The sequence below is a fragment of the Hippocampus comes genome, unplaced genomic scaffold, assembly GCF_001891065.2.
Source record: "Hippocampus comes isolate QL1 unplaced genomic scaffold, H_comes_QL1_v1.1 scaffold353, whole genome shotgun sequence".
Classification (NCBI taxonomy): Eukaryota; Metazoa; Chordata; class Actinopteri; order Syngnathiformes; family Syngnathidae; genus Hippocampus; species Hippocampus comes.
The window spans coordinates 184,587-198,504 of record NW_017804981.1 but is presented as its reverse complement, the minus strand read 5'-3'; the positions used below and the strand labels follow the sequence as shown (position 1 = coordinate 198,504).

Genomic DNA, 13,918 nt, shown 5'->3' with positions numbered 1-13,918 from the left:
GGTGTGTGTGTGTGTGTGTGTGTGTGTGTGTGTGTGTGTGTGTGTGTGTGTGTGTGTGTGTGTGGTTTGGCATTAGATCAGGCACCAGGGAACCCAAGTTAAGAAAAAAAGGAAATACCTGTCATGTTTCGGTTTGTGACCAACAGGTGGCACTGTAGGGCTCTCCTTGCAGCTGCACACCTGTTGGTCGTTATGTTGTTATTGTTTTAAAAGGACTCCTGGCACAACCACTCGGTCGTCGGGTCATTGTTTGCTGCTGTAAGGTTTGTTTCAGTCATGTTTCGGTCATGTTTTTGTTTTTGAGTTTTTAGCTTCTGCCTTGGTTTTTGTTTGTTACTTTGGATTCGTTTTGTTGTGAGGACTTTGTTTAGGATTTAAGTTTTCTATGTTTCATCAATACACTTCTTCAAGTTCACCCTGCTCCTGCCTCCTGCATGCTTTTTGGGGTCCACCACCACCTCGCAAACGTGACAATACCATTTTTTTTTTTTTGAAGAGAGAGCCCAGAGGGAGAAAAGACGATGAAAACAGCACGGGCCCCAAAATTAAACCCTGTGGAACACCATAGGACATTGGAGCAGAGTGGAACGCAGAGAAACCAAGGCTAACACAGAGTCCATGGTAAGAACAGCATGAAAACCTTTTCAAGACAAAAAAAATATATGTGGCCGAAGATACAAAACTACTTTACTTTTCCACGTTTTTTACGTTCAAGCCTTATTTCAAAATGGAATGAATTCATTTGTTCGGCTCAGAATTCAACAGATGACACTCCGCCCCCCCAAAAAGTATATATTGATTCAAAATATATCAAAAAGAAAATGTGCACGTGGAAAAATTATGACTTATGATGATTTTGAAGGAATTCATTTTTATCCTTGAAATTCTTCATGCAACAGCACATGACAAAAAACAATCAAAAGTATTACATTTTTCATTTTATTTTATGTGTGGGGGGGTTATTAAAAAAAAAAAAACTTCAGAAAAGTCAAGCGTAAATCAGTGCAACCGGAAAATATTCCCAGTGTTTCACTTTTACACTAATTTTATGTTTCAACCTTATTAACTATTTTTAACCCCCAAATCCTCCACACAACATCCCATAGTACCATTGTGAGGTTGTCAGCTGCCTCTATTAAAAAAAAAACAAAACAAAAAACTATCAACAATGAAGTAGAATTTTCAACGGTTCCTGATTTGATCAATTTTGTCCTTTTGGCTTCTAATTTTTGGTAGGTCCGTTTTTTTCATTCTAGATATCTTCACGGTAATTCTAATCCAGTCATCTCGGCCAGGCTGAATCCGGTTTTAATCATCTTCTCAAAATCGATTCTGATGTCCATTGTAAACACCGAAAGGAGAGGACCGATTTGATTTGGTTCAGAATGGTCTTTATTTTAGGCATAGTACCGTAGTTTGCACTTAGTGGTACAGTTTCAAAATGTATTATTATTATTATTATTATTATTGCATTTACACCGATTAGTGTATTCAGCCAGTGTCGACACAAAGTACATCTTGAGCCATTTGCGAGCGTTGCTGTTTTCCACTCGCTTGCTCTTGCTCAGGAACATTCCGCAGCCTGTCTGATCTACTGTATGTAAAGCGAGGCGAGTTCAAAAACCAAAAGCGTGTCTGTAGGTTGTAGCTGGTGTCGTCTCCTACCAGCCACCCGCATTAAATATACATCTGACAGACTGTGGATAAAGAGGCATCAACATGAGCAAGTGCTTAAGCAGAATACACTTATGTGGAAGGCTGAAGATGCTGTTAGCTGGCTGGCAGTGGAGGACTCCTGACACACACAAAAAAACAAAACAACAAAAAAATTGCCGGGTTATTTTCCTAACCCACACGCTGGGTAACTGTGGATGTTGAGCAGATTAGGTTACTTATTTTTAAAACATGACTCCGCAATATTGCACTTTATGAAAGCATACACCAAAGACATACCGTCGTTGATTAGAATTGAAAATAAAATGGCAGTTTTTGTCACGCCGCATCAATTTAATGGCCAATTCCTGGTGTGTCGGCCTTGGCTGCCTCGGGGCAACACTATAAAACAGACAGACAGACAGATAATGTTCACTGAGACATCCCGACTTCTCTCAGCTCATCGGTACGGCACTTATATGAGTTGTTGCAGAGGATAAAGACTACATGACTGAGTATATCCTGTGGGCGCGTGTGGCTTTGCACGTATTTCCAAAACCCGTGTGCACATTTATGAATCGTTGGGCACGTTAGCGGAACATCGTGCAAATGTACAGCCCTATTTCTCACTGAGGATCATTAGTATGCATTTGCAGATCTCGCCGCACATGCATCTCATTTTCGCGCTCACACAATGCCTGCCGCGCACATTATGATAGATCGTAATGATTCCAACTTGTGTATACTTGTGTATTTTATCCACTCGCATCCTTCGCGTTTGTGTTGTTGTCATTGCTGCAGTCTTAAATCCCAGGAGTATTGCTGAGAGCCATGACGACTGATGGCCCTCCCCACCCCCACCCCCACTTTCCACTCCTCCCCAAAGCAATAATATTCAAAGGGGTAGGAGGGGTGTTGGTGATGCTTGTATTTTACGACATCGTCTCTGTTGGTTTTTAAGGCCCCTGGAACACTGCGGCGCTCATTTTCATACATATTGCCTGCTCCTTCTTGTGCCGGCTACACGACGCCATTACGCGAAGGCGAGAGCTTTCCTTTACGCATCCTAACTGCGGAGAAAGGAACCCTTTTGAAGCAGCCGAAGGTTTGGGGTTTCTTTTATAAACACATGCGCACACACTCCTCTGGAGGAACTGGAGAGCAGTCAACCTACAACACGGCGACCGCTGGGGAATCACCGGCGAGCTTTTCTTCCCAGCTCTCAAGATAGAAACAAAGAGAAGTTGAAAGGTGGCCGTTTTGTAACACTTCCCGAATGCTATTCCCTGTCTTAAGTGCAAGGAGTCACGTTGTTTGAAAAGTATCGGAGTTGTTTTGACACAGTGCACTACATTCTTTGAATGTGTTCCCGCGCGAATGGAAATAGCTCGAATTGGTGGCGTTCTTCGGGTGACAGGTCTTGACGCGCCGTTTCCGCCGAGCGATCGAAACCGTTGAGTTCGGAGCGAAACGCATGTCGAGGTTTCTGTTGTGAGATGTTGCAAAGCGCCATTTCCACCAACGGTACGGTTCAGTTCAAAACGGGACATCATTTGCATCGTTCCCACCAAATCATACAGTTTGGTTCAGTTCAGTTCTGAACAACACGGAATTTCGTGTTTCTCTTGTAAAAGCTCCTTAGAAGCATTTTCACCAACCGGTAGAGTTGGTTTCAGAATGATATGCAGTTTTGGTATCTTTAATTGTAAAAGGTTGCTGGGGCATCATTTCTACCGTGTGATGTCATTTGGTTCAGTTCAGTTCAGTTTTCGAATGGCACTGATCTTTGTGTTTCGACTGTATTGTCCAGCGCGGCCCTGTGGTTAGCGCATTGACCTCACAGTGCAGAGGTCGTGGTTCCGATCCCGTCTCTGGCCTTCCTGTGTGGAGTTTGCATGTTCTCCCCGGCCCTGCGTGGGTATTCTCCGGGTACTCCGGTTTCCTCCCACATTGCAAAAACATGCATGGCAGGCTGATTGAACACTCCAAATTGTCCCTCGGTGTGAGTGTGAGCGCGGATGGTTGTTCGTCTCTGTGTGCCCTGTGATTGGCTGGCAACCGGTTCAGGGTGTCCTCCGCCTACTACCCGAAGACGGCTGGGATAGGCTCCGGCACCCCCCGCGACCCTTGTAAGGACAAAACGGATCGGAAAATGGATGGATGGATGTATTGTCCAAAGTCCTGTAACACCTTTTCCCGCAACCAGTACCGTTCAGTTCCGAATGCTGTGCGTTTTGGGCATCTTGAATTGTAAAGAGTCCTGAAGGTGTGTTTCCACCAAGTTGAAAGTTCAGCATTTTGTGGTGAAATTAAGCTTATTCTGTGATTCAAGCGGATGAGTTAATATTGCTTGAAAAGCATCTTGAGTTGTTTTGACACTGTGCATGACCTTCTCTGGAGATATTCGTGCGATGCGAATGTGCCAATGGAAATAACTGGCACTTAGTCACACAACATAACTGCTGGCAAGCCGAGCAACTCGTATTATCGTCAAAGTTGAAAAGGGGGGTGGGGGGTATTGAAAAAAAAAAACACTTATTCACACACAAGATGAATAAAATATGTTTGGGGCGAGCAACGCATAACGGTTTAATTTCACCGTTCCCAGACGAGGTTCCCGACCTTCTCTCTCGGCGTAATCCGCATTTGTACGAGATCCCTCGTAGGGACGCTCGCGTGACGGATTAGGAGGTGACATCAGATAAGCCAACACGGGGCGAAAGCATAAAGACGGAGACAACATCTCAGACGCGCGACACCTTGGGCCAAATCTGCACTGACAGATAACCACGACGACGCAGGGCCCAGGAGAACCTCGCCGCTCCGGTACGAATTTGACGAGATTTTTATCTCCTTGTTGTTGACATGGTCGTCCCAGAGCCTGTCGCCGTGGTTATTGTGCTGAGTGAACCTGCCCCCGACAAAGTAGTAATACCGTTTCATCGGTGGCGGTCGTTATATTTGGTACTGGACCTTTTAGGGTGGGGGCGGGGGGTGGGGGATTTACCAGACTTAATTTGCCTCTTAGTACCACGGCTATCATGTGGGCATAAAAGAACGCCCCGCAAAAACACAATACAACAGCATGCAACTGGATCGGTTCAGAATCAATATTTATCGATGAACATGAAAAAAAAACCACACACTATACTCGCGATAGATGCTAATTATTCAATACAGTCATACTTTGGTTTTCGACCATAATGCGTTCCAGAAGGCTGTTGGAAAACCGATTTGTTCGAAAACCAAAACCACGCTCTTTTTTTAAAAAAAAAAAATCTTGATTAAACACGTCTGCTCACAATGGAACGCTATAAAAAACTCGAAATTTTTGGTCGAAAACCGATTTGGTCGAGATCAGACGCGTTCGAAAACCGAGGTTTGACTGTATATAAATTGGTGCAGATGGCTACAGATGTGTTTGGCTCGTCGAACTTTGCTTGGCCAACAAATCAGAGGTCTGAGGTTATTGTGAGCCAACTTGCTGGCGCTCGGTGACTGAGTTTAGCCTTTCATGCGCCAATAATGATAACCTGTAACCCGATCACATGACAAGCTGTCCACTGTAGTAACCGCTGTCCCTGAAAGGGTTAAAAACGCACATGCAAAAAAACGCTCACGTCCACACGTTGGGATATGACATGATCATTGCAACACCCTCCCCCATCTCCTCCTCCTCCCTCTCCTCCGCCGCCGTCCTCTTGAAGTGCTGACTGTGTCGGATTTCAGCCAACTTCCCAGTACACCCATAATCTCCTCCCCGGTCTTTATATGTTGGTGTCACCGCAGCTTGGTTGTATGACCTGCAATGTTAGTGTCGGCCTTCGGGTGCTTTTTAATCAAATACGAAGCATCTTTGCATGTGTTTATTTGTCCCATCTGTTGACTCCTACACGGTAGAGTCGATATGTCACCTACCCCCCCATGTTTTTGTTTGCCCCTCGGCTCCCCACGGCTTGTTTTGGCACTCGGCAAGCGCTGGAAAAATGCTCTCACCTACATGAGAATCCCTCGCACGTCTCTCCCAACTCCGGGGATTGGCTGTGAAAGCGCCATGTGAAAATAAACGGCTGGGGAAGCTTATGTAGCTGTATTACATTTCCTGTGGATGTTTTTTTTCTAAAAGCGGTAAAGAAGGGCTGGTGTCGTCTAGTCTTGAAAGTTTAATGTCAGATTTTATTTTTTATTTTTTCCACAAATGTCCCATTTCTGAGTTTGATCTTTTTATTCATTTCCTTGCTTGTAGAAAAAACAAACAAACTACAATGACATTATTCCAAGCAAGTCTTGCCTTATGTTGTTTTCCCATCGGGGGAATTTGCTTGATTTCTCCTGATACTAAACAAGCTTGGGAAAAAAAAATAAGAGCTTGTTCTTGGAAAAATATCAGCGTATGTAAACACAATGGTTGAAAATAAATATATAAAATATTTGCAGCTTGGAAGCTTTTACAACAAATGAATCACGATTAAAAAACTGCTCGTAGTCATGTTGTTAGTGTAAGCAACTGTAGATGCCCCTAAAAATAAATAATAGATCAAATCGATTCACTGTAACAATTTCGGACGACCGTGGGGGGGCAAAATATTCAGTCGAACACTCAGTATTAGGCAGTACACGTCTACAACTACAAAAATATTGTTATATTGATTCCATTGTTGAAAAAAACAAAATGGTGAATGGAAATGCAGGTAGTCATACAGGAAGGAGCTGTAAATGATTCATCGTCACACACTTTGGCAGTTCCTCTTGTGGCACAGGAAGCAAGAATGTCCAATATGATGGAAACTATTACTAAGTTGAAGTTGGAAATTTCATAATCAAACAAAAAAAAAATCCCCAACCTCGGCAAGTTTCGTTATGTTTGTGTTAACACAGCTAAAATATTTGAAAAAAAAAAGAAGGAAGTGAGGTGGACACAAAAAGGCAAACGGAGCGCAGAGATGTCTTTTTGACATAGCAGAACAGCAAAAAAAAAAAAAATTCAAACATGCTGCAAAAATGACTCAGATGTCTTTTTGACATAGCAGAACAGCAAAAAAAATAAATAAATTCAAACATGTTGCAAAAATGACTTGGGATGAGAAAACCAATGATTTCGAGGATTATCAGGTTCTCTCATTTATTCTCAAACTGTGAAAAAAATTCAAAATAATAATAATAATAATAATAATCATTTTCTTCCAGGAAGCCAGAGTTGTCAGACGTCCCCAGCCCGCCGCATTCGGATCACCCGCCGCTCGCCCGCTTGTCCTCGACAGGCCGAAGCTACGACCTGCAGGATCGGCGGCGAACCGGCAACATGACGGGCGCCGAGCAGGCCAAATACCAGCGCATCCCCACCGACGAGATCGAGGCTCAGACACTCGTCTCCGCCGACCTGGATGGCATCAAGAGTGAGTGCGGCGCGTACCGTTGGAATGAGGGAGATATTATTTGACTGTACAGTGGCATGCAGCCCCCTCCCCTTCACCCTTGTTATGAAATTCGCCCCTCCCGCTGTCAGCTGAGGCCTCTGGATGGCAGCCCGAGCCCGAGCTGGGCTGACATCGGGTTCACCACCCCGATTAATTAGCGGAAGAAAGTCGGAAAAAGCCACTCTGGCCGGGATATGGGGATGTGCGGTCTTTAGGGGGCTTAGTGACACAAACCTCCCACCATCATAAATCAATGGTGGCATATAACAAAGTAGAAACGCTTTCTTATCATATTTAAATCGATTTTTCTGGTATTTGTACTTGAGTATTTATTTTCTGATGACTAAAAAGCAATATGGGCAGCACGGCGGTCGAGTGGTTAGCTTCGCAGTGTAGCGGTGCAAAGTTTGATTCCCGCTCCGGCCTTCCTTGTGTGGAGTTTGTATGTTCTCCCAGGGCCTGCGTGGGTTTTCTCCGGGTGTTCCGGTTTCCTCCCACTTTCCAAAAACATGCGTGACAAGTTATTGAAACACTCAAAATTGTCCTCGGGTGTGAGTGTGAGCGCAGTTGGGTGTTCGTCTATGTGTGCCCTGCGATTGGCTGGCAACCAATTCAGGGTGTGGGGTGTGTGTGTGTGTGTGTGGGGGGGGGGGTGTAGTTCAGGCTTCACCTGGTTGACGTATTTGGCAACATATTGTAACATACTTTCCAACATGTGTACTTACTTACTTAGTCTACGCTCTACTTTTACCAATCTTTTTTTTTTTGGTTACATTTCTACTACACCGGTATGTACAAAGTATCAGTACTTTTGCCACATCTGCTGTAAATCATCCTGGGAAAGCAGCTCTGTGCCTGGCTGCTGGTCAACAATAGGAATTATTAGATCGCCAGTACTCCCCTTTTGTTCCACCCCAAGCAAATTAACGCTACTGTGCGCTGATCTGCTCTGATGGTTTCAGGCAGGGGGGAGTGGGGGGGTCAGGCGGCGGTCAAGAAATGACCACTTTTCCCCCAATTGGCCAAAACATTCGTCGCGTACTCACCTGTGTGAGCGGCGAGGGCCCGCCCTCTCCCTTCAAGAGTCGCCGCGCCCGCCTGCTCAGCCTGGCGGCTGACATGATGGATCTGCCTCACTTTGGACCGTCGCAGTTCTTAAAAACGCTCGTGAACACGATCGCGGGCCAGTCTTAGATGAGTCAGTCAATGCAGAACAGAATTAGAAGCATCACGGTTTGTTACATAGGACCTACCGACCCAGACAAAGGTAAGACCATTCGGATTCAATGAGATTGTTTGTGTTGCCACTTTGACGCGGCGATTCTTAGTCTGTTCCCTCTCGTGGTACGACTGTATAATGAAACTGTATAATGTTCCAGTGACTTGCACTTTTTTTATTTTTATTTTTTTCCCCCCCATCCCGTACGGCTCGTTTGTGAAGTGCAGTTCAGTTGTATTTAACTTTTAAGTACAATACATGAGCATTTAATCGCAACACCGACGTCTGCTCTCCGCCACCAGGCCATCGCTTCGAAGATGTCCCCGGCGTTCGCAGACACCTGGTCCGAAAGAGCACCAAAGGCCAGGTGGTGCACACGGGCAAGGACCACAAGGAGTCCGCCACTCGCAGCCGAAAGCAGGACCGCACCCCACATGAGGTAAGAATGCCCATCAATACCGTAATGCGTCATGGGACAAAATCAATAAATCATGTATTCATTTCATTTTAAATTTGATTTAATATTCGGCATTTTCCATGAACGGATTAATTCTACTTCTATCCATTTCCATTTGAAACATTGCTTTGGGTCACAACGAGTCTCCGAATGGATTCAATTCGTGAACTGTGGTTCCACTGGACAATCCAACGATGGTTAACATTTCCGAATATTCTTCAAGTTGACTTTCAGTCATACTTGACTAATCGACAACTTCCCGCGATCGTCTCCATCTCTCGGGTGGAATTTGGGGATTGGGTGGGCGGGCTGATGAATGATGAATGAATGACTTCTTTCCGTCCACACAAGGCAACCTGACACCAGGCGCTCTTGCCGTTATGATTTATTAACGCACACGCACACAAATTCTTATATGCGGTCAGCCCGTCAGCTACAATAGATGCCCATGTGGGTCCTTTGAGACCTCTCTCCTGTTCCCCACCCCATCAGCCGACGTCGGTGGTTCTGTACCGCTCCTTCTCTCGGCCCAAAGGCGTCCTTCTGGACGCGGGCGCCAGCGCGGTGGCCGCCACGTACAAGAAGGTGAGCCCAGCAAGGTGTGACACCCCCCTGCCCCTCCCCCACCCTCCCGTGTGAGCGTGATCTCACAGGCATGCGGCGGGTGAAGCTCGGCACAGATGGCGCTCTTTAACAAGCTCGCGAGCATGGCGTGGGACCTAAATATTGGCTCTTTTGGACAAAAGCGGCTTTGTTTGTTTGTCAGCACGACGTGTGAAGTGCTTTGAAGAGCTCACCTGGTCGGCCGCTAACCATCTCGGTAGACCAGGTGCCAGGAAAACTATAGCTATAACTTAATATTGATCCACGTCAGAAAACACTTATGATTTCTTATAAAACACCATGAGTACGCCTTGGAGCATTTACATTATCAATTGTCCTGTTGGATATTTATTACATTTATTTATCATTTTTTTTCATCATTTACATCATTTAGTAATTATTATTGTATATTTTATGTATATATTTTTTGTATGTACTATTTTTAAAAAAAATCGTATCTACAAATGCCCTTACCCATTTGTCGGTTAAAAAAATAAAATAAAATAAAATACATCTTTAATGTGGCCCGCCCCCTTGAGAACGATCCCCCCCACCCTCCCGTGTGAGCGTGATCTCACAGGCATGCGGCGGGTGAAGCTCGGCACAGATGGCGCTCTTTAACAAGCTCGCGAGCATGGCGTGGGACCTAAATATTGGCTCTTTTGGACAAAAGCGGCTTTGTTTGTTTGTCAGCACGACGTGTGAAGTGCTTTGAAGAGCTCACCTGGTCGGCCGCTAACCATCTCGGTAGACCAGGTGCCAGGAAAACTATAGCTATAACTTAATATTGATCCCATGTTCACTTGGAATAACATCACACAAATGTCAGAAAACACTTACGATTTCTTATAAAACACCATCGCCAGGAAAACTATAGCTATAACTTAATATTGATCCACGTCAGAAAACACTTATGATTTCTTATAAAACACCATGAGTACGCCTTGGAGCATTTACATTATCAATTGTCCTGTTGGATATTTAAATCTTTTATTTATCATTTTTTTTCATCATTTACATCATTTAGTAATTATTATTGTATATTTTATGTATATATTTTTTGTATGTACTATTTTTAAAAAAAATCGTATCTACAAATGCCCTTACCCATTTGTCGGTTAAAAAAATAAAATAAAATAAAATACATCTTTAATGTGGCCCGCCCCCTTGAGAACGATTGTTTGCCCGCTTGCGATTGGCCTAAATTTTTGCATGGTCACTTGTTGCTAAGCAAAGTTAATTGAGCTCAATTCAGCCTGCCAATCAGACCATTGACAACAAATGAGATTTTTTTTTTTTGTTTGTTTGTTTGTTTGTTTTCCTCACATGCTTCCAAGGCGTTAAATTTCATTCACATTTAATTTTTGAGAATGATTTGTTGTACTTTATTAATTAGGTAAAAAAAACTGCTTCGGGCTGATGGTTTCAAAAGTTTGAGAAGCACTGCTTTGAGAACTCACTCACCAAGCGTGGAACCTGTTTTCGCATCTATTTAATTCACCAGCACGTTCGTTTTTTCCGCGGGATTAACTGCGTCGTCCATCCCCCCGCCCCCCACCTCAGGTGTTCGTGGAGCTGAACGAGCTGACCATGGACAAGAACCAGGAAATGCAGTGGAAGGAGACGGCCCGCTGGATCAAGTTTGAGGAGGACGTGGAGGAGGAGACGGACCGCTGGGGCAAGCCCCACGTGGCCTCCTTGTCCTTTCGCAGTCTGCTGGAACTCCGCAAGACCATCGCACACGGTACGAGGTTGAAACCAAGTGCCCAACATTCAGAGGTCTTCTATGCCACAGTCCACTTTATAGTTTACCACCATGAAATGTTGCAGATATGTTCCACACTCACACGTACGAGGTGAAAATCTCAATACCCGCTCTCACTCTTGCACCCACATTTCTCTAAATAAGAGACCGAGCGTGCTGGCTTCAAGCTCGTTGTCACTCGCAGGTGAAGTTGACTGTAAAACCGGGGCGCAAAACAACAAAAAAATTAAACATTGTATATTTAAATGTCAAAATATGAACAAAGAAATGTCAAATGAAATTCTGCTAGCTTCATGCTAACAAATAATCAACTCCATAGATGTCGCTAACCGAAAATGGCAACCGTGTAACCACTGCTAAGCTAACACACGTTGAGCAGCAACATATCCAAACAGGTCACACAGCAATAATACTCAAGCATATTCTCTCTTCTTCCGCATTTGTGTTTGCGCAGGTGCCGTGCTGCTGGACCTGGACCAAAAGACCCTGCCCGGCATCGCCCACCAGGTGGTCGAGAAGATGATCATTTCAGACCAGATCAAAGCCGAGGACCGCGCCAACGTCCTGCGGGCCCTGCTGCTCAAGCACAGGTGAGCGCCAATCGCATCGCCCCCACCCGCCGAGCTCATTTCCTCCCACCGGAGCCCCGCAAATTCCTCAAAGATTAAATTTTGTCCAAGACTGGAACAGAATCGACCCCCGCCGCCTCTCACATCCCCACAGGATGTAATTCTTTTGCCAAATTGTCTTCTTCCCAGCCATCCGAGCGACGACAAGGAACACAGCAGCCCCTTCCCCAGGAACATCTCTGCCGCAAGCCTGGGTAGCCTCATGACCCACCACCATGTTGCCAACCACACCCACACGCCCGAGCCCTCGGTCACCGACCCGCTGATGAGCAGCGCGCACGCGGCGGGCGACTGCGACACGCACATCGACGTCGAAAAGAATGACGTGCAGGTACTTTGGGTGTACGCTGCTGTAGTAGCCTCATCACGAATAAAAACAAGCGAAAATCGACTTAATATTACAGAAACGTAGTCGTCTGAGGATAAAGAATATATGCCTGTGAGTTGTGTTGTATTTGTTGGCCCGAACAGAAAGAGCCCACCGTGGTGTCGGGCATGCATCGCTCCAAGTCCAAGCACGAACTCAAGCTCCTCGAGAAGATTCCTGAAAACGCCGAGGCCACCGTCGTCCTCGTGGGTGAGTCATCTCGCTCAAAGCAACGAGGGGCCGTTGACTCATCCCCGCGAGGTGTTGAGCGTTTGCCGTTTTCCGCCGCCTCGCAGGCAGCGTGGACTTCCTGGAGCAGCCCACCATGGCGTTCGTACGGCTGCAGGAGGCCGTGGAACTGGAGTCGGTGCTGGAGGTTCCCGTGCCCGTTCGCTTCCTGTTTGTCCTGCTGGGGCCCCCCACCACCAGCATGGACTACCATCAGATAGGACGCTCCATCTCCACGCTCATGTCCGATAAGGTGCGTGCACCGAGCGCTAGTTTATTTGATTTGATTTTTGTGTGTGTGTGTGTGTGTGTGTGTGTGTGTGTGGAGGGGGGGGGGGCTACGTCCTTCAAAAGGAAGTTAAAAATGTAATTTGACACTGTAGATACTGTATTTGCATTGTGGTCATCTACAAAAAATTTTAGGAAAAAAAAATTGCCAGCAATAATTTTGTTTTTAATTTTGGCAATAAATTTGAAATTTTACAATAATAATGGTGATTTTTTTTAATGAATAAAGTACATTTTCCAACAATAAAGTGAAAATGTTACAAGAATAAATTTGTAATGGCCAACATTCAAAGAAAAAAAAAAATCTAGATATAGTAAGCTAAAAGTCAAGTGTCACGTGGAAAATGTAAACATGACAAAAAAGGTTTGTTATATTTTGTTTTTCATAGCACAAGAATGAGTTAAAAATTGAACAAGAATAAAGTTGAAATTTTACCAAAATAAATTCCAAATATTATGGAGAAAATTTTTATGAGAACAAAGTCCAAATATTAAGAAAAAAAAAAGAAATTATGAGAATTAGGTCAAAATATCTCAAGGAAAAAAATCTGGGAGTAAATTAAAAATATGACAAATCATGACTCGTCAAAATAAGAGGGAAAAAAATATTAATCCATGAGGATAAATTCAAAATATCAACAGTACTATATTATATATTATTATTATTTCCTATTAGGGTTTTTGTTTTTTATCGATTGTTTTCCGGTAAATTGTAAATATGAAAAAAATATCATGAAAATAAAGTCCGAATATAACAAGAAAAAAGTCCATCTAAACGTTTTTCTTTTCTTTTTTGTCGTCGAGCAAAGCAATTTTTTGGTCTTTGACTGACTCAAGTTTCCAAATTGAACACCCATCGCAGCAATTCCACGAGGCGGCCTACCTGGCGGACGACCGGCAGGACCTCCTGAACGCCATCAACAGCTTCCTGGACTGCAGCATCGTGCTGCCGCCGTCGGAGATGGGCGGCGACGAGCTCCTGCGCTCGGTGGCGCGATTCCAGCGGGAGATGATGCGCAAGCGGGAGGAAGGAAAACTGCTGGCCGACGAACCCAAAAGCCTGGAGGAAAAAGGTAAACCTTGAAAAATCCAGCGCGGTTGAGAACTTATCGTAACCTCCCCGCCCGTCTAACCGCGCAGAAGCCCTGATCACGCCTTTCAAGAAGTCCGATGACCCCTTGGAGCGCACCGGCCGGCCCTTCGGCGGCCTGATCCGAGACGTGAGGCGGCGCTACCCAAATTACGTCAGCGACTTTAAGGACGCCCTCAACAGCCAGTGCATGGCCGCCCTC

At 44.9% G+C, this 13,918-nt stretch overlaps 1 protein-coding gene across 1 annotated transcript in view; it reads left to right on the top strand.

Moving 5' to 3' along the window:
* slc4a2b (solute carrier family 4 member 2b) overlaps positions 1 to 13,918 on the top strand; it is a 27,574-nt gene that overhangs the window by 8,468 nt on the left and 5,188 nt on the right. Inside the window, exons 5-12 of the mRNA XM_019893436.1 lie at positions 6,841 to 7,049; positions 8,592 to 8,728; positions 10,913 to 11,093; positions 11,569 to 11,704; positions 11,873 to 12,074; positions 12,215 to 12,320; positions 12,407 to 12,591; positions 13,489 to 13,699. Of these exons, the coding sequence (XP_019748995.1) occupies positions 6,841 to 7,049; positions 8,592 to 8,728; positions 10,913 to 11,093; positions 11,569 to 11,704; positions 11,873 to 12,074; positions 12,215 to 12,320; positions 12,407 to 12,591; positions 13,489 to 13,699 (1,367 nt within the window). The remainder of the gene's footprint in view (positions 1 to 6,840; positions 7,050 to 8,591; positions 8,729 to 10,912; positions 11,094 to 11,568; positions 11,705 to 11,872; positions 12,075 to 12,214; positions 12,321 to 12,406; positions 12,592 to 13,488; positions 13,700 to 13,918) is intronic.